The 25,770-nt window shown below is 35.2% G+C and overlaps 7 protein-coding genes across 11 annotated transcripts; 4 read left to right on the top strand and 3 right to left on the bottom strand.

Annotated features, from left to right (window-relative positions):
- The first annotated feature begins 339 nt into the window (after positions 1–339).
- On the top strand, positions 340–4,846 carry LOC135842671 (nuclear exosome regulator NRDE2). Its single transcript, XM_065360236.1, has 15 exons — positions 340–494; positions 587–746; positions 814–921; positions 990–1,159; positions 1,237–1,358; positions 1,433–1,799; positions 1,871–2,020; positions 2,099–2,443; positions 2,509–2,788; positions 2,859–3,056; positions 3,121–3,429; positions 3,505–3,670; positions 3,748–3,904; positions 3,979–4,172; positions 4,256–4,846. Exons 1-15 carry the CDS (start codon positions 443–445, stop codon positions 4,379–4,381), a joined length of 2,904 nt encoding a protein of 967 aa, XP_065216308.1. The 5' UTR covers positions 340–442; the 3' UTR covers positions 4,382–4,846.
- Positions 4,847–5,291: 445 nt separating this feature from the next.
- Idi (Isopentenyl-diphosphate delta isomerase) lies at positions 5,292–6,351 on the top strand. Its single transcript, XM_065360237.1, has one exon. The coding sequence runs from the start codon at positions 5,507–5,509 to the stop codon at positions 6,233–6,235; it is 729 nt and encodes a 242-aa protein (XP_065216309.1). The 5' UTR covers positions 5,292–5,506; the 3' UTR covers positions 6,236–6,351.
- A 100-nt stretch (positions 6,352–6,451) lies between these two features.
- Positions 6,452–10,808, bottom strand: LOC135843105 (nonsense-mediated mRNA decay factor SMG8). The gene is made up of 19 exons (XM_065360854.1): positions 10,559–10,808; positions 10,337–10,496; positions 10,143–10,265; positions 9,915–10,066; positions 9,705–9,848; positions 9,547–9,642; positions 9,347–9,477; positions 9,209–9,277; positions 9,033–9,133; positions 8,729–8,953; positions 8,454–8,659; positions 8,167–8,382; positions 7,967–8,091; positions 7,722–7,904; positions 7,435–7,651; positions 7,262–7,353; positions 7,021–7,192; positions 6,755–6,934; positions 6,452–6,617 (listed from the first exon to the last, which is right to left on the bottom strand). The coding sequence occupies exons 1-19, from the start codon at positions 10,600–10,602 to the stop codon at positions 6,497–6,499; spliced, it is 2,757 nt and encodes a 918-aa protein (XP_065216926.1). The 5' UTR covers positions 10,603–10,808; the 3' UTR covers positions 6,452–6,496.
- A 380-nt stretch (positions 10,809–11,188) lies between these two features.
- LOC135842800 (E3 ubiquitin-protein ligase KCMF1-like) lies at positions 11,189–15,911 on the top strand. 3 transcript variants are annotated; one of them, XM_065360438.1, is made up of 6 exons: positions 11,189–11,360; positions 11,952–12,119; positions 12,203–12,554; positions 12,638–12,812; positions 12,881–13,107; positions 13,918–15,911. In XM_065360438.1, exons 1-6 carry the CDS (start codon positions 11,345–11,347, stop codon positions 14,546–14,548), a joined length of 1,569 nt encoding a protein of 522 aa, XP_065216510.1. In that variant the 5' UTR covers positions 11,189–11,344; the 3' UTR covers positions 14,549–15,911. The 3 variants fall into 3 exon arrangements, with proteins under 3 accessions (XP_065216510.1, XP_065216509.1, XP_065216508.1); XM_065360437.1 differs by lacking the exon at positions 11,189–11,360 and adding an exon at positions 11,527–11,754 and having other exon boundaries at positions 12,638–12,806; XM_065360436.1 differs by lacking the exon at positions 11,189–11,360 and adding an exon at positions 11,593–11,754.
- A 2,317-nt stretch (positions 15,912–18,228) lies between these two features.
- LOC135842517 (probable splicing factor, arginine/serine-rich 6) lies at positions 18,229–20,759 on the bottom strand. 2 transcript variants are annotated; one of them, XM_065360015.1, is made up of 6 exons: positions 20,557–20,759; positions 20,369–20,436; positions 20,151–20,304; positions 19,846–20,067; positions 18,602–18,994; positions 18,229–18,526 (listed from the first exon to the last, which is right to left on the bottom strand). In XM_065360015.1, exons 2-6 carry the CDS (start codon positions 20,421–20,423, stop codon positions 18,484–18,486), a joined length of 867 nt encoding a protein of 288 aa, XP_065216087.1. In that variant the 5' UTR covers positions 20,424–20,436; positions 20,557–20,759; the 3' UTR covers positions 18,229–18,483. The 2 variants fall into 2 exon arrangements, with proteins under 2 accessions (XP_065216087.1, XP_065216086.1); XM_065360014.1 differs by having other exon boundaries at positions 19,846–20,070; positions 20,557–20,758.
- A 232-nt stretch (positions 20,760–20,991) lies between these two features.
- Positions 20,992–22,419, top strand: LOC135842516 (replication termination factor 2-like). The gene is made up of 4 exons (XM_065360013.1): positions 20,992–21,182; positions 21,288–21,467; positions 21,537–22,038; positions 22,132–22,419. Exons 1-4 carry the CDS (start codon positions 21,114–21,116, stop codon positions 22,305–22,307), a joined length of 927 nt encoding a protein of 308 aa, XP_065216085.1. The 5' UTR covers positions 20,992–21,113; the 3' UTR covers positions 22,308–22,419.
- Positions 22,420–22,532: 113 nt separating this feature from the next.
- On the bottom strand, positions 22,533–25,446 carry LOC135842515 (uncharacterized). Of its 2 annotated transcripts, XM_065360011.1 has the most exons (12): positions 25,202–25,446; positions 24,908–25,090; positions 24,687–24,839; positions 24,498–24,608; positions 24,299–24,415; positions 24,153–24,198; positions 24,007–24,084; positions 23,674–23,740; positions 23,388–23,598; positions 23,210–23,325; positions 22,980–23,132; positions 22,533–22,897 (listed from the first exon to the last, which is right to left on the bottom strand). In XM_065360011.1, the coding sequence occupies exons 1-12, from the start codon at positions 25,208–25,210 to the stop codon at positions 22,714–22,716; spliced, it is 1,428 nt and encodes a 475-aa protein (XP_065216083.1). In that variant the 5' UTR covers positions 25,211–25,446; the 3' UTR covers positions 22,533–22,713. The 2 variants fall into 2 exon arrangements, with proteins under 2 accessions (XP_065216083.1, XP_065216084.1); XM_065360012.1 differs by lacking the exon at positions 24,007–24,084 and having other exon boundaries at positions 25,202–25,445.
- Positions 25,447–25,770: the final 324 nt, after the last annotated feature.

Raw genomic sequence — 25,770 nt, 5'->3', positions numbered from 1 at the left:
TGGTTTGGTCCATTCTTCGCATTTCTATTGTTCCATGAAAAAATCAAAGTGTTTCAATTTTTTTTTTAAAGATGAGAACTGAGAAGAGCTGAAAACTGCCACTTGTTGAATTGATTTGAGAGATAGAGATGAAAAATAGATAGTCTGGAAACCAATTTTTTGCTTCCAATCTTTCCATCGAAACAGAATATTTCATCAAAAATCAAAATCGTTGACCGATCAAAATTTAAAATGGATCAATTTTTTTTGGCAGATGATTTACGGGACACCCTGTCTTTGTATTTCGATTTTCCGATTTTCGAAATCGAACGAAACAATCGAAAGATGGAAATCGATGTTACTCTTATCACTTGCTTTGAAGTTTGTGATAACAAATTGGAAAATATTGGAAAACAGCATTTGAAATATTTTTAAATTTCCATTCGAAGCAACAGTTTTAAAAATGTCACTATTTCCTGCTTATTCCAAGGATGACCCGGAGCCTGAAAAAACAGGTACGAAATCTCGATAATATTTCTCCTATGATTTAAATTCTCCAACTAAAAAAGTGTCGAGTAAATAAATTCGAATGTATCGTATTTTTCAGAAAATACTTCTCTAACATGGCTAACCAACTCCAGCTTTAAACCATCCGCTGAAAAATCGAACGATAAAAAGAGAAGGAGTCCATCTCCATCGTCACATAAAAGAAAGAAACATAAACGAGAAAAATATCAGAAAGCTGAAGAAATTTTCCTAGAAAAGGCGTAAGTAAAATTGCATCATTTTCGACCATCAATGGAGCTCATTTACGAACCATTTTAATGTTCACAGAGAAGAAAAATTACACGATTTTCTTCGTAACTCTTCGTTTCGAGAAGATCGAATCGGTTCCAGAAATAATGTATTGATTCCTACTCTTATGAAAGACGATGCTCCTTTGTAAGTAATCATAATTGAGATTGTATTGGGTTTAGTATAATATTGAACTAACCAAATTTTTCTTCAAGGTATAAAAAGCCCAGAAGATGCTATTATTTTGACGGAGATAATTTCAGAAAGAAAGATCTTAGTTGGAGATATTTTGAATCTTCCTTGAAAGTATTTGAATCCGATTCAACAGTCACTGATAAGCTACCTTCCCAGACGAATGAAGACGTTATTCTAATTAGCAAAGAAGGTTTGAGGCGTAATTTCAATTGGGAATTTATTCATTTTTTAGAAGAGTATATTTTTACCCGTTGTTTTTCTCCACAGAAACGTTACCTATGAGTACAAATATAGAATCACAGATGTCTAAAACGACAGCGTCGTATAACCAACAGCTCACCGAGAACCCTTATGATGAAGATTTATGGCTACAGTATATCGATTTTCAGGTATTTTCTTCGAGTTGTTTTACGAATACTACAATTATTGGTTCATCATTCAATAAAATTTTATTTGGTTTCAGGACGAAGTACAAAATTTTGAGAGATTCTATAGAAAAACTAAAGGAAACACGTTAGCTTCAGCTGAAAAAAAGTTGGCAATTTTAGATAAAGCTCTGTCACATAATCCATCATCATTAGCCTTATTAAATCGGAAATACGAAATAAAAAATGAATTTTTCGATGCCGAAAAAGTCTCCGAAGAATTATTCAACGATCTACGTCAAGATCCCGGGAACACGGTGTTGTGGAATTATTACATTCGAAACACGCAATGCAAATTATCACGTTGCTCAGTTCCCAAAGTGAAATCACTTTATGCTAAAGCTATGGAGAAAGTGAATTTCATTCAAAAAGATGGACTATTGGCAGCTGAAAAACATGTTTTAGGTAATGAAAATCTGCATACCGATTTAATTTTTTTTTGAAGTTGTTTAAAATTTTGTGTTATTTTTTTTTAGATTTATACACCTCAGTTGCTCTATTCCTTCGTCAATCAGGCTTATGGGAACAATTTCTGATGCTTACGCGATTAAATTTACAATTGAATTTGACAAAATCTCCATCTGAAAATTACAGAATACCTGTTAATTTACCTGATTCAAATATACGTAAGTATTTGTCCGTTTTCGTCATAAAAATGTCTCGAAAATAATTTCATTTTTAAATTTACATATTTTTAAATATAGAACAAATGGAAGACAACATGTTAACCAGTGGTCTACCAGTATCTTCGTTATGGTTGAGAATTGAAAAACTCCGTCAACGTGTTCATTGGCACCCAACATCCGATCCAGATTGCGAAGACCCTCAAAGAGTCGTCGTAGCTACTGACGTCACCGATTTAATTAAACCTATCACGAGTCGATCGTTGAACATGAAAATTGCCGCCTTAACTATGGTATTACTGAAAGTTCCCATAATTCCGCTCAGAGATACCGTTTTTAGGATGCTGTCGTTGAACGACATCGAATGGCAAATGGATTCCGCCGAAATTCTGTTATCGATTTTTTGTTCTTTAGGAATAACTCAAGGTAGATTTCCATTTCCTAGAGATTGCTCCAGTTTTGGTCAATTTTTAATTATTTTTTTCTTTCAGGACGGTTCACTCATACCGAAGATTCTATCATTTCGTGCTTTAAAGATCTCGTTTCGTATCCCCAGTACATTAATGATGAACTCGGTCGCGACGAATATCTAGATTATATACAGAACATGTTTCTCAAACTGTCAGAAAATTTACCATTCGATTCTGAAACCATCATGTTAGTTTGGTGGTTACGATTCGAACGTAGTTTATTCATCGCTGGTAAACAACCACCCACTAGGAAGAAAAAATTGAAAAATTTAGTTAAAGAGCTGCTAAAAGATAAACACAGGTAATATTAAATCTTATGCTGCGTAAATGACATAATTTGCGAAAATAACCAATTCCAAAAAAAATTTCAGGAGCAATTTACCATTATACGTCGAGTATGCATTTCTTGAAAAAGAATTGAATAAAAATGACGACAGCTGCGTTAAAATATTAGAGACTGCTCTACTATTGTATCCGATCAAGCAGAATTTTCATACTCTCGCATCGAAGAATTGCATTGCTCAACTTTATCGTGTTTTTGTCGAAGTATTACTGGTGTCAGGCAAAAAGTAAGTACTCTTATTATTGTCTTCATGTATTTGTGCATTCTTTATTGTTTGATTTATTTTTTAGGGAACGATGTTTGAGTTTGCTCGCATCGTTAGCGTTGTTGGTACCAGAGAAAGAGATTACACTGAACGAGGAAACTTTGACGGCTGCATTGAAGGAATTTCAAAGAATAACTGATCAAAGTTTTGACGAAGATTTTCTACTCGAAGAAGTATTCTCTTTTGATCACACAGGACCGCAATTTTTTATAGAATGGATCTACTGTCAAGCGTGGTTTTTATACTTAACCGAGTCCGTTTGGTCAGCTAGTGTATTTTTGGACGAACTAAAAAATAAAGCGAATTATTACGAAAAAGGAGCTCCGGTCTATATGTAAGAGTCTCTCTATTTTTTGAAAATATTTGACCATAATTTTATATTTTATACGTTTTTCATTTCATTTTGCAGAGGAACATATTACCGAGAAATGATCACCGAGATACTGATCACGTTATTACACTTCCATTGTAATAATAATAAAACTAGTTTCAACGTGTTACTCGATAGTTTACGCAAGGGTATCAAAGAGTTTCCAAATAACATGCTCTTCCTCGCTACCTTCGCTGATGTAGAAGTAAATTAATAGCCTATGACTTTAACCGCAAATAATCATGAAATCATCGATTCTAAACTTTAATATATTTTTTTCAGACAAAATTAACTTTCGTTAGTCCTTGGTGGAAAAATGAACAATGTTTAAGATCGAATGATTCTCACGTTGCCAAATTGATTTTAATTTTATTAAGTCGCCGAAGACTGATTATATTTGAAAAAGCTAGCATCGACGCTTTGAAAACACTTGGTCAAGGTACGGTATTAGATTTCTCATTTTTATTTCCAAAATTAATCTTAGTATTTTTAATGAAAATTGTCTCTTTCAAGGTGGACCTGTCGCAGCTAGTAACGCATTCAGTAATCGAATGCGATCATTGCTGGTCAAACTCGTTAATGATCGAAATACACGATTTTGCCCTCTATTTTGGATAATCTATTTGCAATATTGCGCCCAATACGAATCGGACGTTAAATGTAAAGACGTGTTTTATTTGGCTATTGAAAGTTGCCCTTGGATAAAAGTAAAATTTAATTGGAATTCTAGTACTTTAAGTACAGTACGCGTTTATGCGATTTACTCTAATCACAATCGTATTTCTTTTAGACTTTATACATGGAAGCTGCTCATGCACTGCCCGATCAAGTACCTCAAATTCAAGATTTAATGATCGAAAAAGAGATAAGAATTCATATAACGCAGGATGAAATCGAAATCTTGCGAGATAATTGAAAAATTAATTTTACTCCTGACTGTGATTTATTTATCGTACCTAGATAGTCATCCGTTTTTGTAAACTAAAATAAAATTTTATTTAAAAAAAAATTGAAATTGGTATTAAATTGAGAAATGAGAATGTAAGAGGGAGATGAAATGATTAAAGTCGAGCTTTAAATATGAGATCGCTTGTAGATGGGAGGGGAAGGAGAAATTTACTGTTGAACATTCTCCTTACTCAGCATATTTTTCTTTCGTGTTGCCTGACTAAAAATTTGTTAAAATGATGTCAAGGTTTTCATTTTACGAAGAACGCTTCTGGTTACGAAAGTTTTTCAATTTTAGATGTTGATGTAAGCACATTTTTCATACAACCTTTCATCGTTGAGAAATTTCTTTGCAGTGATCGACCAGTGATGGACTGAATGCTCATTACCTAGTATCTACCTTTTCAACGGTGTGTTCTTGATTAATTAGGAATTTTTCAATATCGAACGTATTACTTGACATGTTTCCATTGTTAGTATTTTAAATACCATCAAAGTAATCAATGAAATAATAAAAGGATTTTGCCCAAGGCGTTTTGTTCTGATAGCTAATTATTTTGAAAATGTTTTCACCGATCAACCTTGCGAATTCATCATTAATGGTTAATTGGTTAAAGTTAAATTTTAAATTCTTGGGGTACAGTGGAAAATATCCATTATGTGATGTTATAATGACCTGAGTATTACGTTTTAGATCAATATTATTCCTATATATTCTATTTAAAACGCCATTCATATTCTAATTAAAAATTAAAATAATTTGAAATTCAAATTTTTTATTTTCAGATTATTATTTCATTAATGGCAGCACTGCGAACCATTGAATTTTTATTATCTTTTTTATCGCTATCGCTCGCACGATCGCATACGAAATGATGAGAATTTCACATGGATTCAAAACGATGGTGGTTTGAAGGAGGAAAAAAACTCGTCTAGTATGCTATAGAGACGTGTATTGAGCTACAATTTAGACGAGTACGTGAATTAGAAAGTATACTGGTTCGTGCTATCACCTACGTCGCGTTATTATGACAGAATAGTGTTGGCGGTTCCGTCGGTATCCTTTATCACTGCGTGTTTTATCATATAAAAAATGAAATCTCTACTGAAAACGATTCGATTCGCGCAGCCCGCGTTTTTCAAACCAAGATCTTTCGCTACAGTCGTGCCACAGCAACTGGATCCGTATCAAGAAGAAGCTTTGAATGAGAAATTGATCTTGGTAGACGAGAACGACCAAATCATCGGCACTGATACGAAACGCAACTGTCATAGAGTTAAATACGGTAAAATACCATTGCACAGAGCTTTCAGCGCATTTATTTTCAATTCGAAGAACGAATTATTGCTTCAAGAGAGAGCCTCTTCGAAAGTAACCTATCCAAATCATCTTACAAATTCGTGCTGCAGTCATCCTCTATACGATATCTTGGTTGGCCGGGATAATCTTCAAAATACCGGATTAGCTGTACAGAGAAGGTTAACCTTCGAACTCGGTATACCTATATCGGAAGCGATACCGAACCAGTTCAAATTCATCACCAAGATACATTATTTTTCAGAAGGCGACGGTACTTGGGGTGAACATGAAATCGATTACATTTATATTATTCGTAAAGACTTCACGTTGGTACCGAATCCTATGGAGATAGGTAGAATATTCAGCGTGTCTAGAGCAGATTTTAATAGCTTCATCAAATCATCCGGATTACCTTTGACGCCTTGGTTTGAATTAATCATCAAAAATTGGCTATTCAAGTGGTGGGATAATCTCGATAATTTGCAAGCCCTACGAGATGATAAAATTCATAGATATCACTAATCCGAACCAGTGATTCCAGAAGTGAATTTTTCGAACGCTAGTATTTTTATTTATTTTTCATTCAAAATTCTACGTCATCGTTGTGTTAGAACGATAATAAAACTGTTAATTCTTTACAGTCTTGTGTATTTATTCGGTATGCGCATCACGTCATTCTGTATATAGAAAGTGTGCAGGAATGTTGTTATGTAAATTTTGAAAGAAAAAACAACGCGGTGATGCAAAACGATTTATTATCATTATTATTACCACACCAGCGTATTATTTAGTATCTGGTGGTACTTCGGATATACCGTAGAGACCAGCTAGTAAACGTCCGTAATTAGAAGGTGCGTGTTCTTTAGGTGGTAAATATGGTCCTCTGTCTCCGTAGTAAACATATCTGAATCATTCGTTAAGGAATTCTCGTTGACTGGTGTTACGGTTTATGGACACGATGCAGCGAGAGCGACAAAGAGAGGAGTGATTTTTTTTACATGATTACGAACGGTTGAGATTATTTTTATATAAAAAGGATACGGTAATCGTAATATCCAATACGAGCTTTGAGATAATCGTACAGGTTCTTGAATTCCAGTCACAAACACTGGACATGGACTAGGGGCAGGTTGCACTCGAGGGTTCAACGTTACATTGACCGGGGCTTTGGGAGTAACCACGTGAATCCGCATCAATTGAGCGATTAATTGTTTGGAATTTCTAAAAAAAATGATCAAAATTTATTATACGAAAAATACAGAAAAAATAATAATATTTTTGACTTGAGTGATCTTCTGCCAACTTACCGGCACGGACATGGGTAATATAAAGGCATATCACAGTTTGTTACTTTACTTCCATTATCTCGAACTAAACCGGAACCAGTTGCTTTCAAGACTTTTTCAGGACTCGAACACATAAAACGATGACCACATGGACATTCGTATTCCACACCGACGAATATCTTGACGTTGAATTCTGCGCAAAATTTGGGTCAATCAATATCCCGATACATTTGAAAAAATTCATTTTTTGACCGAATCTAACCTTTAGTTCCTTTACGACGATTTCGTTGAGGAGCGTTCTTATTTCGAGGATCGTTGGATGCCCAAAAACGTTCTTTCATGTGATGTTCCAATCTGAAAAAAATATGTAATTTTCTTGTTGAGATTGCTCTAGTGGAAAGGCCAGTGTACCTGGCACCGTAATGCTTTCCCTACCTCACAGTTACATCCCAGGGCAAAAGATACGCGGATCCGGCTAAAAAGCCAGGATGGTGTTGTTCTTGTAATCCTAAATTATGAGAATACAAACTAGACGGTCCAAGACACACTAACGACCACGAAGGAAACTGCGGCAATAATCCTGGAGGAGATTCGCTGTGCAGCATACCAGGTAAATATTCAGTTGTGCTAGGTTGTCGCACTAGTCCTTTATCTGAAAATCAACCCACAAAATTAATTAAATAAATGCAGCTTTTCGATTTTTTTTTGTATGAAATACGTACCTTTATTAGAGTCACTATGATCGGTAACTTGAATCACTATTTTCTCAGAAGTTTGAGTTAGAGACGCCTGAGATGGTTTCAGCGGATTATGGTCATTGATCGGTTCAGCTGGATGAAAACCGCCTTGTTCTTCAACTATCATCATGTCACTAGCAAGACTCATAGAATGGCAAGATATTAACGCTAAAATACAAAATAAAATTAATAAATGCTCCGGGTCAGTTCAATAATATTGAATAAATTACCTAAACTTAAGCCTTGAGTGGGACCATGTTGAGTTTCTTGACCAAATTCTTTATTAGGCATCAACGTATTGACATTATCTTTACGTCCAACTATTTTAGTCGGTTTTGAGAACAACTGCGCCGCTCTAAAATGAACGAAAATTAGATAAGCAAGTTTCGTCAGTAAAAAGACGAGTGTTTTTTTTTTTCAAAAACCTAACCTGTAATCTTTTGTGCTGGGTTGAAAAACTGGAAATTGAATTTTATCGTAATGAGAACACCCACAATCTTCTCCTAAAATTTGATAGAAATCGTAGTTGGCAGCTCGAACAGTAAATGGGTCATCTCGAGGACCTTGTTTATGACCGCAATTACACGACGATATATAACGTACTCCACTGGAATGTTCTGTAACTGGTAAATCCGCAACGTTGATGCTGTAAACGAAGTAAAAAAATATATATAATCGAATAAAAAAATGTACTATTTTTTACAATGAAGATCTTACTTTTCTATCGACTCGCTATTGGCTGATTCAAAGGTGCTGCTTTTATGTAGCGGTAAATTACAAGGATTACCCGTCAGACTCAGAATTTCACACATTTGTCTTCCACTTTTCCAATATTTATCACATTCTTTGACTAATTTTTGAATATAGTTGTCTACTTGAGGACCTCTAGCATGTATACCGAACACTGATAAAGCATGAGTAACCTGGAAAGTTGAGAAATTTGAGTATTCGAAGTGGGACACGGTTCGTTATTTTTCAACATTCGAGTTTACTTTGGTTTCGTGATATTTCTTGGTGTAATGAGAAGGTAGATTTTCTTGATATGTGGCTATAGCTAAAGGGAAGACTTTGTTACATCTTGCTTCGCTGAATCTCTGATCGACGTCTAAACAATTCTTCAAATTAGAGAAATCTGATACATCGTCTTTCGTGGATTGGAGTACGAAAAAATCGAATAATTTGTTAGCTGCTTCGAACCATACTTCAGCAACTGGCACCTGATTTTTAACAGCGAAACTTAATAATACAAGTCTTGCTTTTTCAACGATACTTTTAAATTTTGACTTTTATAATTACCTCGAACAAATTAGCATTTGAATGTCTACCTGCGCTATCATCGAAACCTTTGGTGAAGGCAGTTTCAGTATGATCATGAAGAAAAACACTAAAAGTGTGATCTGAAATTCGAAAAAAAAAAGTATAAATTATCCAATACTGGAATATTTAGGTGTTCAAGAAAATTCACAAAATACCATCAGAGGCAGTTGGATTAACAACAGCTTCAGGGAGACTTTCAAATCCATAATTGCAATGGTTCTGTTCTGTAGAAAAAATAAAATAAATTAGACACTCGAAATTTCAATTAAAAATGTCAAAGGTTAGATTTTTACCTGTATTTGGATTGGTACAAAAACTAATCAAACTGTTCAAATAAAAACTGGTCCAATCTTTCATCACGTTTGTTTCAGTCTCAATAAAAACGAATTCTTGATTCAGGGGAACGGCGCATAAAGAATTTCGACTAAAATAAATCAACTATCAGTTTCGAATACACGAAGCTTCAGACGAAGCTGAAAAAGTATACACTTACGTATTACTTGAAAGAATTCGGCACTTTTTTAAAATTCTATAAATTTGATCTTCTACAGAGTGTTCGAGTTTTTTCAAGTTTGCTAATACTTCAGGGCTAAAGAATAACTCAGTTTAGATTCAATTCGCAACCAAAATTAACATCTCAACAATACATACTTGTCAATATTCTTCATCGAAGGAGGGCATTTCTCGAAATAAAATAAAATTCTGGGACAACAAAACCTGCCATTTGTTTGCCATTCGGATGAAATATTTTTCACTCCTTTGAGAATACTGCTGACTTTCTCAGATAACTTATGCCTACGAATATACAAGATTATTGCTTGAATTTGTATCACCAGTAACGTAGCAGAATAAAAGTATTACCTGATAGTATCAAACGCTTTGAATAACTGAACGTAACTCAAATCAAACACATGTGTAGGGTGAGTGACGACCAACACATGAGATACGAAGAATAGGAATAATAAAGCGCGAGAGTATCTGTACTTTAAATCTGTCCATACTGTTAAAAATCCCTGAAAATACAAAGTCCATAAATCCTAGATGCAAATAATATTTTTTTTCCATATTAGAATGGCGCAGATGACATACCTTTTCCTCTAATTCAACGGAGTATAGCTCGTATATTTTCAGCAGCGAGTGAGTATCAAAGCTTCCTACGTAGTGTAAATATATAATATTTTCTTTCTTGTCATAGAAGCCTTCGATGTTGCACTGCAATGGAATAGAATCTTGGTAACAATTTCTCGATCATACTACGAGTGTACATTAAACGTGATACTGACCAGAAAATCGTCGTTGATCTCTGTATCTTCGAGCATACATTTTTTGAAAATGTTGTATCCAAGCAATTTATCAATAATATCAGCTTTGCAGCCACCGGACAGATAAGAGGATTTACCAAAAATTGATACTACGACGACTTGATTGTGTAGAATTTTCTCCCTGTTGAAAATACATCGTTTAATAAATTTTTCGACCAAATTTTAGCTCTATAAATTACTTACTCTTTGTAAAAATCATACGGAAACACAAATTTATTCAGCAACATTTTTTCAAAATTGGATATCTTCTAGTGTGGCACTGAATCGTACCAACCGGATAAAATTCGAAAGCGCATCTCCATATATTTTCCTATGCCAATCTCATCGAAAAAATTTGCAGATAAGAATGATAAACGCTGACTCAGCTTATGGTCTTATGGAAAATTTTCCCATCTTCCATAAAAATTTCAAAAAGTCACGATTTTGGGAACGGTGAAAAATAATAAAAAATTTTCAATGTTGCCAATTGAAAATTTTCAAAATTTATTTTTGAAATTTTGACGTTTTGTGCGAAAAGAACGTTCGAGAATAAAATGAAAAAATTTGAAAAACATTTTTATAGAAGAAAAATTGGTATGTTTGGAATTTTAAATAAATAGTCGAGTGATGGATACATTTTTGATGAGAAAAAAATTGCAAAACTAAATTTTTAGAAAATTAATTACGAGAAAAATGTTTTTGAAAAATTCTCGTGTGATTGAAAAATAAGCCATTCGCGACACAAAAAGCCAAAAAAGCGAGAATTTTCATTTCCTCGCCGAATTTTCGATTTTCCCAAAGTGGCAATGCTTATTATATTTGGTTACGAAAAGTTTTGTCTGTGATGTAGCGATATCAGTTTTGGCCCTTCTTATTTCTTAGTTCTTTTGCGTTTTGTAAATTACTTTTTGTTTAGAATTAAGAGTTTTTAGTCATATTAAATAATAATTAAATTCAGTTATTACTTGATGAATTGTTCGAGTACCTGAAATGTCTCGTCATGATGGTAAGATAACCTCATTCGTAACAGCATAGTCTCGTACCCAAAATTAGTACACAGCTTATTCACTTTTATTTATATTATTATAAAGTCATCTTAAATGCACTAAATGCGTTTAACTTTAATTGCAATAGTCTTAGGATACCTTCTGTCGGATGTTGTTATTGTTTTATTGCTATAGATCCACCCTTTCGGGTATGAAATCGTTACATAATGCATGGCTCAATGTGTACCCAATTTAGTTTCATTCTTTGCATATTTCCGTCAGATTGGTGGAAATTAGTGTTATAGGTACTCTCGTAATATTTGTTATTTGAGATCGGTTGTGATAATGAAATGAGATCGGATTGAAATAGAATGATTAACGTACGATCAGTTCGATTGTTGACACAATATAATGGTTGGTCATTGGATTGTTTAATTACAGTTTACCATGATTACATAGCATGCATTAAGGGATGATAATTTGTTGTTGTGATTTAATAATAATGTACTTTATTTATTGCACCGTGACTCGATCTTAGATTGTAGTAAAAGTAACCATTTACGTTTTATTACATCGCCCTTGAATAATTACTCTTGTTTCTGTTGAACCAGGTGTAAGTTGTGATTCATGTTTAAAAGGCAATTTCCGTGGTCGAAGATATAAGTGCTTAACATGTTACGATTACGATTTGTGCGCTTCTTGCTACGAAGCTGGTGCTACCACTACACGGCATACTATTGAACATCCTATGCAGTGTATCCTAACGCGTTCGGATTTTGGTAAGTGTCGACGGTTCGCAGCTAGTCAAGTGAACTGGTTCATCTAGATGTATCGTCATTTGCATATTTTGTTCGTGTTTTAGAACTGTACTATGGAGGTGAAGCGTTGACTAACGAACAATCCCAGTCTTTCACATGCCCATTTTGCGGTAAAATGGGTTTCACTGAGACTGCGTTACAAGAACACGTAAATGCCGATCATCAGGATTCTACGGTGGAAGTGGTGTGTCCGATATGCGCTGCTCAGCCTGGTGGCGATCCGAACCTAGTGACTGAAGATTTTGCCGGACATTTAGCTCTAGAACATAGACCTACTCCGAGAGATCTTATCTCCTTTTTAGATGAGCCTACTGGATCAAGACATAACGTTCGTAGGTTGCCAAATCCTACGAGAGGCATTGGTGGTCGCGGCAGAAGATCTAACATGCATTTTAGGTATATCGTAGTTATATAACTAGAATTTGCCGATCGTTATTATTATTATACTCTTTAACACGGATCATTTTTCAATTTCGTAGTTCGTCTGGCGGGATTTCATCTTTGTCTCCGTCTGGAAGAGACGCCGTTGATCCAATCGCAGAATTACTTTCTCAGTTGAGCGGAGTACGTCGTAATAATACTACGCAGGGTTCTGCTTCTGCTCAGTTGCAACAGTTACAAATGCAATTACAATTAGAAAGGCAACAAGTGAGGGTAAGTGGTATTCATTTTACACTCCCAAGTTCGAGTTTGAATGTAACCGTTCGTTCGTATATGTCTAGGCCGCTCGTCAGCAGCTCGAACGAATTCCTAGAAGACAAGTTCATGCCACATCTGCAACTGCTGCAACCAGCGGAACGACTAGTACTACTGTAACATCGCTGAGTAATCACGTTTTAGCTGTTTCTAATGCTAGCGGCGGTACTTCTACCCCGAAAACCAGTGAAAGCGCTGCTAATAATAATACATCTGCTCATGTGCAATCACATTCGCAACTTATGCTTACCAAGTGAGTATTAGAGAATCGATCTTGTAATATTTTTCTTGTTGGTGAAATGCAGCCTCTTGAAGATAAAGTGTAGGAGAGGGCGAACGTGTCATGGTGAAAAATGAGTAAATGAGCTGCTGGGTTTTCGGTGTTGATGGATAGATCCAGATGAATGAACTAAAGTCAGCAGGCCCCTCCCCTCTCTCAATGTCAGTTGAGAGAAATATTAGAGGGTTCGTACGTATTCGGGCGGGTCTTACTTGTTAACATTTCATCATGCTGGAAATCCAACGAGAATGAACCTTGAATCATGCCAGATGTAGTCCAAGTGCATTTATTGCTTTGGTTGGATTGTCGTATGTCGTATTGCTGCTTCGAAGAAGTTTTTTTCGGGTTTCCTCCCCCCTCTTCTGCTGAATGTAATGTTTTTGTCTCTTTGATTGTTCACCAAACGATTTTTGCTAAATTGACGTGTGTTTTCGGCCATTTTTCCAACTTTCAAGTTTAATCGTCCTCTAGTGCTAGTCTATCCATGGCTTTTTGACGCCTTTGACAGTTTCTTGCTACAACGAAATGGGCGGATGAGTGAATATGGCTTCTGTGTGCTTGTTTTGATAATTCAGCACAGACTAAAAAAGAGAAAATGATCCGGATTTTCGTTATTATATGATAATTCAAAAATGTGTTTGTTATTGTATGTTTTTTGCATCAAATTCATTCAAATGATGCTTCTTTTACTCAATAAGGTGAAATTTAGCGAATGGAGTTTGTCATGAGTGTTCCCAAGCACACAATATGGGCGTTACTAACTCGACTCGTGATTTTTTTTAGGTGTATGGATACAAGCTTATCAGAAGCGGAACTAGAAGCATTAGAAATTGAACGAGCTGATCGTAGCTATTTCATGCAAGACGTGCTTTTAAATACATTAATGATAAACACAGACGACGACGACGATCCGAAAGACGCAGCCGAATCATCGGCCGATAAAGTCGATAATACGAAATCGGTGCGCGAACGCTCCTCGCCTATGCAACAATTGCCACCATCGTCTCAACAACAACAGCAGCAGCAGCAACAACAACAACAACAGCAGACGCAACAACAACAGCAACAGCAGCAACAACAGTCTTCGCAAAACGCAGTTAACCAGTCAACGGATCGGCCAGCTGTAGCGGCGAAATCCGACCAACAGCCTCAGGCCGGAAAACAGCAACGCACCACGCAACAGAGAACGTCGCCTACTACCCAACGCACCGCCAGCCAGCAGTTGAGCATTGCTGCTCAGTCTCGTATCGAATTTACTATTTCACGTCCTCATCAGCCTTCTCCTGGTAATATTAACGTTAGGGAAGTTCTAGTGGGTAATAATAATTACTCGAGTGCCGATACCGCTCGAAGGAAACCCATTTGTACCGTAGACAGTATAAACCAAACGACAGAACCGCCTACGTCCCATTAAAACAAAACACACCTTTCTAGTCGTAATTTTTTTTTTCTTTTTAGCCATCGCATTTTTTCCCTTTCTATCTTCTTATGTTATTATAGATTACGTCGAAAAAAAAAATCGCATTCGGGTTATATTATTGTATTGTCCTTCTCTTATATCCTATCTCTCTGTTTCTCTATCCCGTCAACGTGTGTATTTTTGGATCAGTCATTGAACTTGAACGAGCAACCAATCGGTGAATCTCGTTGATCGAATTGCGACTCGTGCCTTCGGAGGTTGAATCCTTGTTTTTTTTTTCGTCGTATTCGCGTGCCCTCTCTCTCGTTCGAATATATCACGCTTCGAATACCTATATGTGGAATAAAATAATATTTATTTATTTTCTCTTTTCTTTGTAGGATTTTTATACGAGTTATTTGGTATATCGAGAATTTGTTTTCGTTTTTTTCCCCTTTATCCCCCCTATATTTTTTTTTGCCCTTTTTAGCCAGTGAATTATGTTAGTCAGCTTCGTGCTGTGCGAAATGAGTCTGTGAATTCATTGTCTCTTCATATCTCGTCCTCGTCGTCGTCGGTGAATATGGTTAACGCGATATTGCGTACCTCCGTAGGTACGTACGTTTTGTATAGAATTCGTCTTATATCTCATTTTCTCTTTTCTCGGTCAAGTTGTATAGAATTTTGTAAAAAAAAAAAATCAAGCGTCCTTCCCCTCTCCCCCCTTCCCTCCTCATTCCCCTGAGCTCTTACAATTCCCCCTTTCCTTATTTTTGCGTGTTTCGTTTTCGTAAATCTACTACGTATATAGGGGATCGGATTTTCCATCTAATTCATGTGTGTATATATAAACGTATAGCGCTTTGATGAAAAAACCCAAACGAAAAAAAAAAATACAAATATGTAAGAAATGGTTGTGTTATCGCGACTACCTTTTTTTTTCAAGAGTAAAAAAATATTCGAATGGAAAATTTTTCGCTATTGAAAATTATTATTACTTTAGCCTTCCTGTTATTTTTTTCCCCCTTTGTTACTGAACGTATGCAACGAAAACCTACGCACGGTATTGCTGAACACGAAATTTTAATATTAAATTTTAATTCGAAGGCGATTGTGATTTTGATGGGTACTTCGTCGTGGATGTCTCATGATTTAGGCTTCCCTCCGTAGAGAATGTATCGCGTTATCGGATCATGTAAGACGAGTCCAGAGCTTCTTTAAAAGAGTTCCGTAGCGAAAAGAAAATAAATTGTTTGTACTATAATTATATTCTGTGATTTATATACTGGGTCGATTAGCTTATTAACACATATTATATCTTATATACCTTCGTATTAACGCTGTATATAAAAAATATAATTAAAAGTTACTTGAAGTTTGTGTGGTGTTTCTGTTCCTCGGTGATTCTGATTCGGTTATTTTGAGTGGAAGGAGTGCAGAGGCGGATGTGGAAGTCGAGAGTATGTGATTTATTTGTGATGGGCTGATAAGCTGAACTAACGTATTGAGACTTTGATTTGGGAAGTCTTTTTCAAGTTTCGGATCCGGATCTGTTTTCAAAATTTTCAAGGGGGAAAGATTGGATGTGATCAGATCTGAATAGATCCAAAATGCGATCAAAACTGGAATCCAAGTAGGTCTGGTCAGACTGGTCAGATCAAATTGGATACAGGGAATGAAGCGATTTGATTTGATCAAAACATTGAACTTATACTGATCTGATCAGATCTAATCCGACGAAAAGTCGAAGCTTTGATCTGATCAGATGGGGGTCAAATCAAATTTAATCGACGATCTAGTGTATGTTGCCTGAATCTGATTAAATCTGGTCAGAGTTTTGATCTGATCAGAAATGGATCTGGAAATGACAGGATCTGATCAGAATTTTCATCCGATCAAACATGCTCAATAGTCAGATTGAATTGAATACAGGGAAGATAACGATCTGATTTTATCAAAACTTTAATTTAATCTGTTCTGATCGGATCTAATCCTGTGAAAAGTCAAAGCTTTGATCTGACAAGGGAACCTCTTGAAGTGTCACACTCCGATTTGAACGGGACCGCGATTTTTGGAAAGAGGATAGTCTAAACCCCCCAAAACTAAATTTTCAGCTGCCCAAGTTCATTTTTCGATTTTTGGCGAATTTTTGAAGATTCAAAATTGACTGTTTTTGGCGATTTACGCTTTTTTTTAAAAAAAGTACGTACTTGATTAATAAAAATAGTCAAAATAAGTCCCAAAACTAATATTAATTACCCGCATCCAAATTTCACCATTTCCAGCCATTCTGGAGTCTCCAACGCGATTTTTCAATTTCTCCAGAATTTTGAATTTGATCCAGAAGACGTGAATATGAGGTTGGGCAGCTAAAAATCGAGTTGTACATTACACCCGACCGGTTTAACGAGTTTATCCACATTTGAGCCGATTTTGAAAGTGACACCTCAAGAGTGGTTTTTTGAGGTGTCACTCTCGCTCCGAAACGGCTGGAAATGCTAGAATTTGCGCTGCAGGGGTTAGTTCTTGAAGAAATACGGCGATTTGCGCAAATTTCAAAAATTTCCTCTCAAAAGGTTATCTTTTGATTTTTTGGATTTTTTAATTTTGAAAAAAGCTGGTCAAAAAAACCACTTTTGAAGTGTCACTCTCAAAATCGGCTCAAATGTGGATAAACTCGTTAAACAGGTCGAGTTTTAATATACAACTCGATTTTTAGCTGCCCAACTGCATATTCACGCCTTCTGGAGCAAATTCAAAATTCTGGAGAAATTGAAAAATCGCCCTGGAGGCTCCAGAATGTCTGGAAATGGTGAAATTTGGATTTGGATAATTAATATTAGTTTTGGGACTTATTTTCACCATTTTTAGTGATCAAGTACGTACTTTAAAAAAAAAAGCATAAATCGCCAAAAACAGTCAATTTTGAATTTTCAAAAATTCGCCAAAAATCAAAAAATGAACTTGGGCAGCTGAAAATTTAGTTTTGGGGGTTTTAGACTATGCTCTTTCCAAAAATCGCGGTCTCATTCAAATCGGTGTGTGACACCTCAAGAGGTTCCCTTGTCAGATCTACTGAGATCTCAGAGATCTTGTCAAAATTTGAAAAAATATGCTGCAATTTTTTGAAATGAAATTTCGATTTGAAGGCTCAAAAAATGTACATCGAAAACATTTGAAATCAATCAAATTTATCATTACATTTTTTTTGAATGCCTATTGTTAAATTTTTAATTTAAAAAAAAGTGAAAAAACATGAAAAATCAGAGTTGAGAAAACCTGATTTTTTTTTTCAAACTTGAATTGAGAAACAGACTACACGTGTGTTTGTTATCACTTCATTTCATTTCAGATTTTGGCGTGAATTTTTTGAAAATTGCGAAGAAAAAAAAGAAGGCCAAATTCAGAAACGTAAAAGGTAAATATCAACCACTCGTGTTTACTCTATCTGTCTCCACTTCTTCCATGTGTTTTGATATTCATTGCATTCCTTTCACAGGGACGTGTTTTAGTTTTGTCCACATGTGGGACATCTGTCGTGCAGAGGCATTTGATTAAAGATTATAGAGCTACTAATGCCCCATTCACGCCATGAAAATAAAATCGAGAGGAAAGAACGCTTCTCTCGCAGGCGATTTCGACAGATATTTCATCAATTAATGAGAGTTAGTATTGCTAGGAGAATAAAAACAAAATTTAGCGTTAAACGTATAATTTTTCATTTCAAAGTAAAATAACACACAAAACGAAAAAAAAGGTAAAAAAACAAAAAGGAAAAATTATTGCAAATGATAATAAATAGAATAATAGAAAATTAACCAGGCTAACTGTTCGTCGGTGTAAACTTAGAAGTCAGGACTTTCTGTATCACGTCTAAGAAGGATGCTTGAATTTTAAACTGAATCGTGAAGCTGAGAAATAGCACAGCAAAACAAAAAGGTATCAGAGAATTAAGCGTCGCCATTTCTCGTAGGAGATCCAGAACTGACTTTCCTGCAAACCATAAAACATGAACATTAATATTATAGCTAATCATCGATAACAATTGCCAGAGTAAACAACGCTTACCTAGGCGGCGGAGTTCTCGACTTAGATTTCGATTTGGAAACTGATCGATCACGTGATCTAGATACTCTCGACTTGGATTTCGATTTGGAAACTGATCGATCACGTGATCTGGATACTCTCGACTTAGATTTCGATTTGGAAACTGATCGATCACGTGATCTAGATACAGACTTCGATTTGGCTTTACGGTCGTTATTACGTGGTGAATCGGAACGAGATCTGCTATGCTTATTATTTCTAGTACGAGATAGTGAACGGGAACTTGAACGAGATCTAGATCGACGATCGCGCGATCTGCTGCGACGATCACGATCACGAGATCTTGAACGGCGATCGCGGGATCTTGTACGGCGATCGCGTGACCCAGAACGTGATCTTGATCTGCTGTAGGATCTGTAAAGCATAAACAAACATACGTTAGGTTTTCGTCAATGTGCTTAGTTTTTCGCCGCCCAACTACTAAGAATTTTTAAAACGCATGGAATTTGATAGCTTTTCGTTATTATTTTGCATCCACATATCAATGTTATGCTTATTGGGCCAAAAAAGCTTATGGTTACGGTCTAAAAAAAATATAGGTAAATAATAATAAATCCTTATTAAAAACAAAAACTATATCAACTTACACAAAAAGCGTAATCGCAGTCGAATTATTAACAATTTAATTCCTCGTAAAACTATTCAACTATTCGATTGCGATGCGTCGCATTATAACGTCTATTCGAAACGTAGCGAAACTCTCATTATGACCATAGTTAAAAACAGAAAACTGACGCAGGCGTCATACGTAAAGAAGGACTCTTAATCGTCGCTTTGTAGTTTCGCTGCGTGTAATCGAACGATCTCTACGTTGCGTTAAGTTTTCGACGATTCGTGCATGTTTAAATCGATTGCGCACGTTGTAACACACACACGTTCTCGTAAATTAAACCAGCATTTAGCGAATTCACGAATCAATACATTTAATTATATTTATCCTGGAAAATTATCTACAAGTTAACTTGAAAAAAATAACAATACTCAACAAATAAAAAAAATATACGGCTAATTTAGCGCAAGTTTTCGTCGCAGCTGACCTCAGAAAGGAAACATAACCGCACGAAAACTTGCTAGGGACTCACGAATTCAACATTGCTTGTTCAGTGACATCTAGTTGATGACTGAACAAGCAATGCTGTTCAGATTTATTTTTTTAATATCATACTTACTCAGCTACATAAGAAAACTTGAATTATTGAACTTACCGGCCACCGCCTCGGCCTCGACTCCGCCGACCTTCACGTCGGTGCGTTCTACACTCTCTGGCATAGTGTCCTCGATCTCCGCAATCGAAGCATCGATCTTCGGGGTGGAAAGGTCGTCCTCGGCGACCACCACCGCCACCACGGAAAGGGCGTCCTCTAAAACCACCTCCGCCGCGTCTATTGCCAGCACGTTCTACACGAACACGTCTTCCACATACAGTTCTTCTATGATAAAGTACAACCATTAGCTTTAATAATGAATAATTCCAATCAGAAAAGATATCTGAACTAATGATGAACTTTACCTGCCGTCAACTTCTTTGACTGCATCTTCGGCATCTCTAACATCTTCAAACTCAACGAATGCGAAACCGGGTGGATTTCTAGCCACCCAAACGTTACGTATTGGACCATAATATGAGAATGCATCTTCGACGTCTTGTTTCGAAGCATTAAAACCTAGAAATATGGTGATTAGAGAAAGTTGATGGAACTGGTTAACGAAGGAATCGAAATTACTCACTTAATTCTCCGATGTAAACTTTACAGTCTGGATTTTCATGCCGACTTCGGGACATTACTAAAGATCACCTGAAATACATGAAATAGGGATTATAATCATAATAGTTATCATAGAAAATTACGCCGATGGGTCGAGTAGGTATTCAAAACTTTTCGGCATCTCGAAATGCCTACCAGGGATCAACTTACTTTTCAACAGGTATGAGTATTGTTTTATTCCGTTGTTCGAATCATCACAGTAGAACAATTCAACACTATATAATGAGCACTAAATCCTTTATTAATTGCATAAAATAATCTAAATTATTGATTAATAAGTAATGGCGACTAGCAGCTTTGAGCTTTGGTAGCTTTGAGCTTTGCTTTGGTAAAGAAAATCGAAGCTTGGAATTTTTTCTTTTATTTTTACGTCACCGAGCGACTCCGTCATCAAAGAAAGAAGCTACCGCTTTTTATTCCAAAGCCTCGATGTCAACACGAAAATTGTTTCACTTTCGAAATTTACCGTAATTTACGAGTAATAACTCGAAATTCTCTCAGTATTTTTTAATGGAATGTCAACAAACCTATGAGCTCAGTGGCACATAACAGATGCAAAAAATATTTAAGTTTCGTGTTTGTTTTTATCAGAAAAAAAAGTTATCAATCATTCAAAAGTTTTCTTTTATGAAAAATTTTTAATTACAGAAATTAAGGATATTTCGACCATTTCTATTTTTTAAAAAGTGCATATTACTCGATAAATCATGGGTTGTGATGGTGGTACAATTCCTAAGCGAGATGAACTCGTCAGACTAAAAAAGAAGCCAGAACAAGTAAGTGTGCCTTAGCTCCGCTCAGTAGCTAGTCAATACGTACTTCTAATTTCATTTCATACTCAATATTTCATTGATTTTTATACATTCTTCTGCGTATTTCAGAAAGATAAAGTAGCCGAGTTATCATTCCGCTGGCAACATTGCGCAATAAGCCACGAACCTTTACGAAAACCTATAGTAGCTTGTGGATTAGGACGTCTTTACAACAAAGATACCGTGATCGAAAAACTTCTCGATAAAACTAGTAAACCGGAATCCATCTCGCATATTAAACGTTTAAAGGTAAAACAAACCCATTCGCTCAACTCACATCGCCGTTTTCATTAACCTAATTCATCGTTTACTTTACAGGATGTGAAAGATTTAAACCTGACGGAAAACTCAGCTTACAAAGCTGAAGATGAAAAAGGTGATAATCGCGTCGATCGTCAAACTGCACCTTACATCTGTCCTGTTTCTGGTTTAGAAATGAGTGGAAAATTCAAATTTTGTTTCTTCTGGAGTTGCGGATGTGTTCTAGCTGAACGAGCTATCAAACAATTTCAAGAGAAATCGTGTCTCAAATGTCAGACTCCTTATACCGATGATGATATTGTTATTATGAACGCCGCTGATCAGGATTTAGAATTGATGACTACTAGGAATAAATTACGTCAAAAATCGAGCAAAAAAATTAAAGTCAAGGTGGAGCCTAATGACGAACCAGTAGCTAGTACAAGTTCTACGATTTTCGAAACAGTTAAAGTAAAGAAAGAAAGCGAGGATGAAAAATTACCCATCAAGAAACCCACCGAAATAAAACGAGAGAAGGGGAACTCTTCAGTTACGCCATTAGCGGCTGCAACTAAATCAAGTTCGTATTTTACTCATTATTTTCCTAGTTTGATTACGCATTGTCATATATGGAATTGTTTTAATATCTTTGCTTTGTTTGGTTACATTTTAGAAAAACGATCTTTGGAGGGTATGTGTGATCCTGCATATAAGAAGACGAAACAATCGTATAGTATTTCAAAGGATTCCAAAGCAACTGATGTTTTCAAATCTTTGTTCACTTCTCATGATGATGCCAAATCTCAGACTAAAGCTCACTGGGTCACGTATAATCCATTTTATAATTAATTTCAATGGCTTCATTTGTATATTTATTTACCTGTACTTAATGTATTATTTATTGTTGTAAATGGAACTCATCTTCAACATTCCGAATTTTAATAAATTTTAAGTGTGAATATACGTGCTTTTTCATTAATTAGCGATATGCTTAGATCTAATCTTTTTCACTTATTTACGCCGAATTAGCTGAGAACACTAGCTTGAAGTTAGTAGAATAGGTACACAAAGGTATCCAATCAAAACTAATATTATATTTCAAAAAAAAAAAAAAATACATTCAATAAATGACTACGCAGGTATAATAATGAATAATGATACTTCGAGATAATGGAATATTGTACAAAAGGAAAAGATTGGCAAAATGAACATGAAAAATATGCATTAAGTAGTACAAAAAAAAAGGAAGAACAAATTAAACAGATCCAATCGGAAGAATATTATCGCAAGAAATTTTAGATGCAGACGGTTCTTTGTATTTGAGTTGCAGTAATTTAGCAAGTAAATCGGAATTAGCCGAATCCAGCATGGCTATTTTTTTCTGCAAAATGACGATTTCTCTATTGGTTTCTTTTTGCTCCATTTCCGAATTCATTAACCTAATAAAAATAAATCCAGGTGATGAAAAATTGATAATTCAAACAGGATAAGAAACTACGAGTAATAAACTGGAAATCGTACCTAACAATAATGTTACGTTTTTCATCTTGAATTTTTCTCAAATCAGCTTCGATTTGTTTACGAAAAATTTCCTCAGCTCGAAGACGTTGCCTTTGAACACTCAGTTGGACTTGTAAAGTTTGTATTTGACATTGACTAGCATCCAGGCGACCCCTGTGAATGAAAATTATAAAATTTAAATAGGCACAAATTTCAGAAAATTTTTTTTGGAAAAAAGCGAAATAAAGTACCGTAATTCTTCAATTTGAAATTTTCTTTTAGATTTCAACTGAATGTATTTCAAGGCTAGATTATTGTACTTTTCTCCGAGCGATTCGATTCGTGTTTTCATTGATTCACATTCAGACTGCGAAATAAAAACGAACATTAGAATTTATTATTAAAGGGTTACTAACGTGAAATTCTTACTTGTAATTTCTTATTTTCTTCCAGTCTGGCGATTTCGTGACACGAGCTCATTAAACTGCTCAATTTGGAAGTCGCTTTGTAATCAGTCATGTCATTTAAGATTAAACTCGGAGAATCCGAATCACGATAGTCTTTCTTTTCAGAACTGCACTTGTCAACTTGATTCATATTTTCGATCTCTAAACGTGATAATGTCGATTTATTGGATTCGCTGTAAATTTAAAAAAAAATTCTTTTAAAATAGTTCAAAATCGAATCGTAGAAAATATTTGAATAAATTTCGCACCAATGTTTCGAACACGTCATTGAATTGAAAACGCTATGTTCGCCCGAATAAATAGTAGTAAACTCGCCTAAAAGAATAAAATATTTTAATAAAATTGACAGGTTGTCTACAAAAGATATACATTCACACATACAAGCTTTTTGTCATTCGTACTGGTAAACTGAACGGAAAATTATTTCATTCGATATTTTCATGCTGAAGCAGTCACGGTTACGCATGCTTATCACGTAGCTTTTGTATAGAAAAAGGTTTACAAACGAGCAAATTAGCAATAAATCAACGAGCCATTTAGGTATAATAAACGAAATGATAAAAAATCACACAAAATCTTACGCTGATAGAAATCATTCAAATTACAGCCATTCTTCGGTATCTTCGTATAAATAAAAAATAGCATTTTTTTTCTGTTAGCTGTAAGCGATAAACAGCTGCTACTTAAAAGCTTTCTAACAAAGGATAATTTATACTTTTGTACAGACCTAACCGTACTTCTTTTTCTTCTAATTCAGCAAAAGCTTCCGATAACTGTGTCGTAAATTCATCGATTAAAAAAATTTTGGTACAAAACCCCCAGATTTCGCGAACGAGGGAAAAAATCAAATATAACGTAATATAAGATGCTAACCTTGAAAGCTAATTTTTCGTTATCCAATGCAAGCTCTCGGGAACTTTTTTGAAGCAGTTGCATTCGCTCTGAAAGCTCAATTACTTCTCTTTTCAACATTTCTTTCTCAGTGGATATCTAAGAAAAATGCAAATTAATCGAGTATTATTATGGATCAATAAGTAATTCAAGAAGGATGAAAGGAGCTAAGCTTAGTCACCGATATCATTTCTGAAATGAGATCTTCATTCTGTGGATTATTCAATTTCAATTTATTCAGTACTTGAACTTCTTCGGTTAATCTGGAATAATCTGATACTAAATTAGTGATCTGAAAACGACATTGAAATTAATATTGTTTTTAAGTGCACATTTTTTTTATTTATTTTTTTTACGGAAGACAGGGTACCTTTTCGACTACAGTTTCACCCTGCAGTACTACTCCTGACAATATGCTGGATATGGCTTCTAGTTGTTCATTTAGTCGGGTGCTTTCATTTTCCATATTAATGGTGCGTTTTTCGGATAGTTCTCGAACTTTACCCATGTAATTTTCCATCTCCTAAGTTGAATTAGTCGATTAAAATGCCTTTTAGAATTTTATTTAACGCTAGAAAGAGGATTAATTACTTCAAGCTCTTCATTCTGCTGTTCACGTAATTTTTCGCATATTCTTCGGGAATTCTTTAAATTGATCTCGGCGTCGACCAACCACCTCCATATATGAATCAGTCGATCGTCTGGCTTCATAGCGTTGAAATCTAGGCCTTCTTTTTTGAAACGCAGTTGTACTTCTTGCCATTCGTCTTCACACTGAAAAAATAATCAGTATGGAAGAGATCATCAAGTAAATTTTGAGGTAGAGGTTGTTACCATTGGAAAAACTATGATACTTTGGGATGTACGATAAAATCATCAGCTTACCTGATTCATCTTGGAAAATTTTCAAATTTTGTTCGGTTTAGTCAGGTCAATTTTACTACAAGCTGTTCAGAAATCAAGTGAGAACTTGTTTTGATTCTTATGAGTTTGAGTTTTGATTGAGTGCAATGGCAAACAACAGTTTAGCAATTCAGTAAATCATTATTTTTTGAACTAAGCTTTCTGTAAAGTGAAAAAGATTTTTCTTTATTTACATTTCTTGATTGATTACAAAGTTCAAAGTTGAAAGTTGAGCTTGAGCTTGTGCAGGCTTGAGCGAACGAGCTCAAAAAATTACCGTTTGATGGGAAAAATTTCCACCAACGATGAATGAATTTGAAAGCTCAAATGATGAAAAAACAAACTTACTTATGACGAATTTTCAATTTATCATCAATATAAGGATGAAACATTTTGAAATTTTCGCCTAAAAAGTTCGAAAAATTTGATGAAAAAATTGCAACAAAAAAAGAGTAGTTAATTTGCACAAAAAGGCAACATTGTTTATTGAAAGTGTTTTTTTTATCTGTTTTTTTTGTAACCGAAATGAGTTCGGGCCATTGCTCTTTTAA

The sequence above is a fragment of the Planococcus citri genome, chromosome 4 (assembly GCF_950023065.1).
Source record: "Planococcus citri chromosome 4, ihPlaCitr1.1, whole genome shotgun sequence".
NCBI lineage: Eukaryota > Metazoa > Arthropoda > Insecta > Hemiptera > Pseudococcidae > Planococcus > Planococcus citri.
Note: the sequence above shows the minus strand (reverse complement) of the source record. Positions and strands in the feature narration are given on the sequence as shown.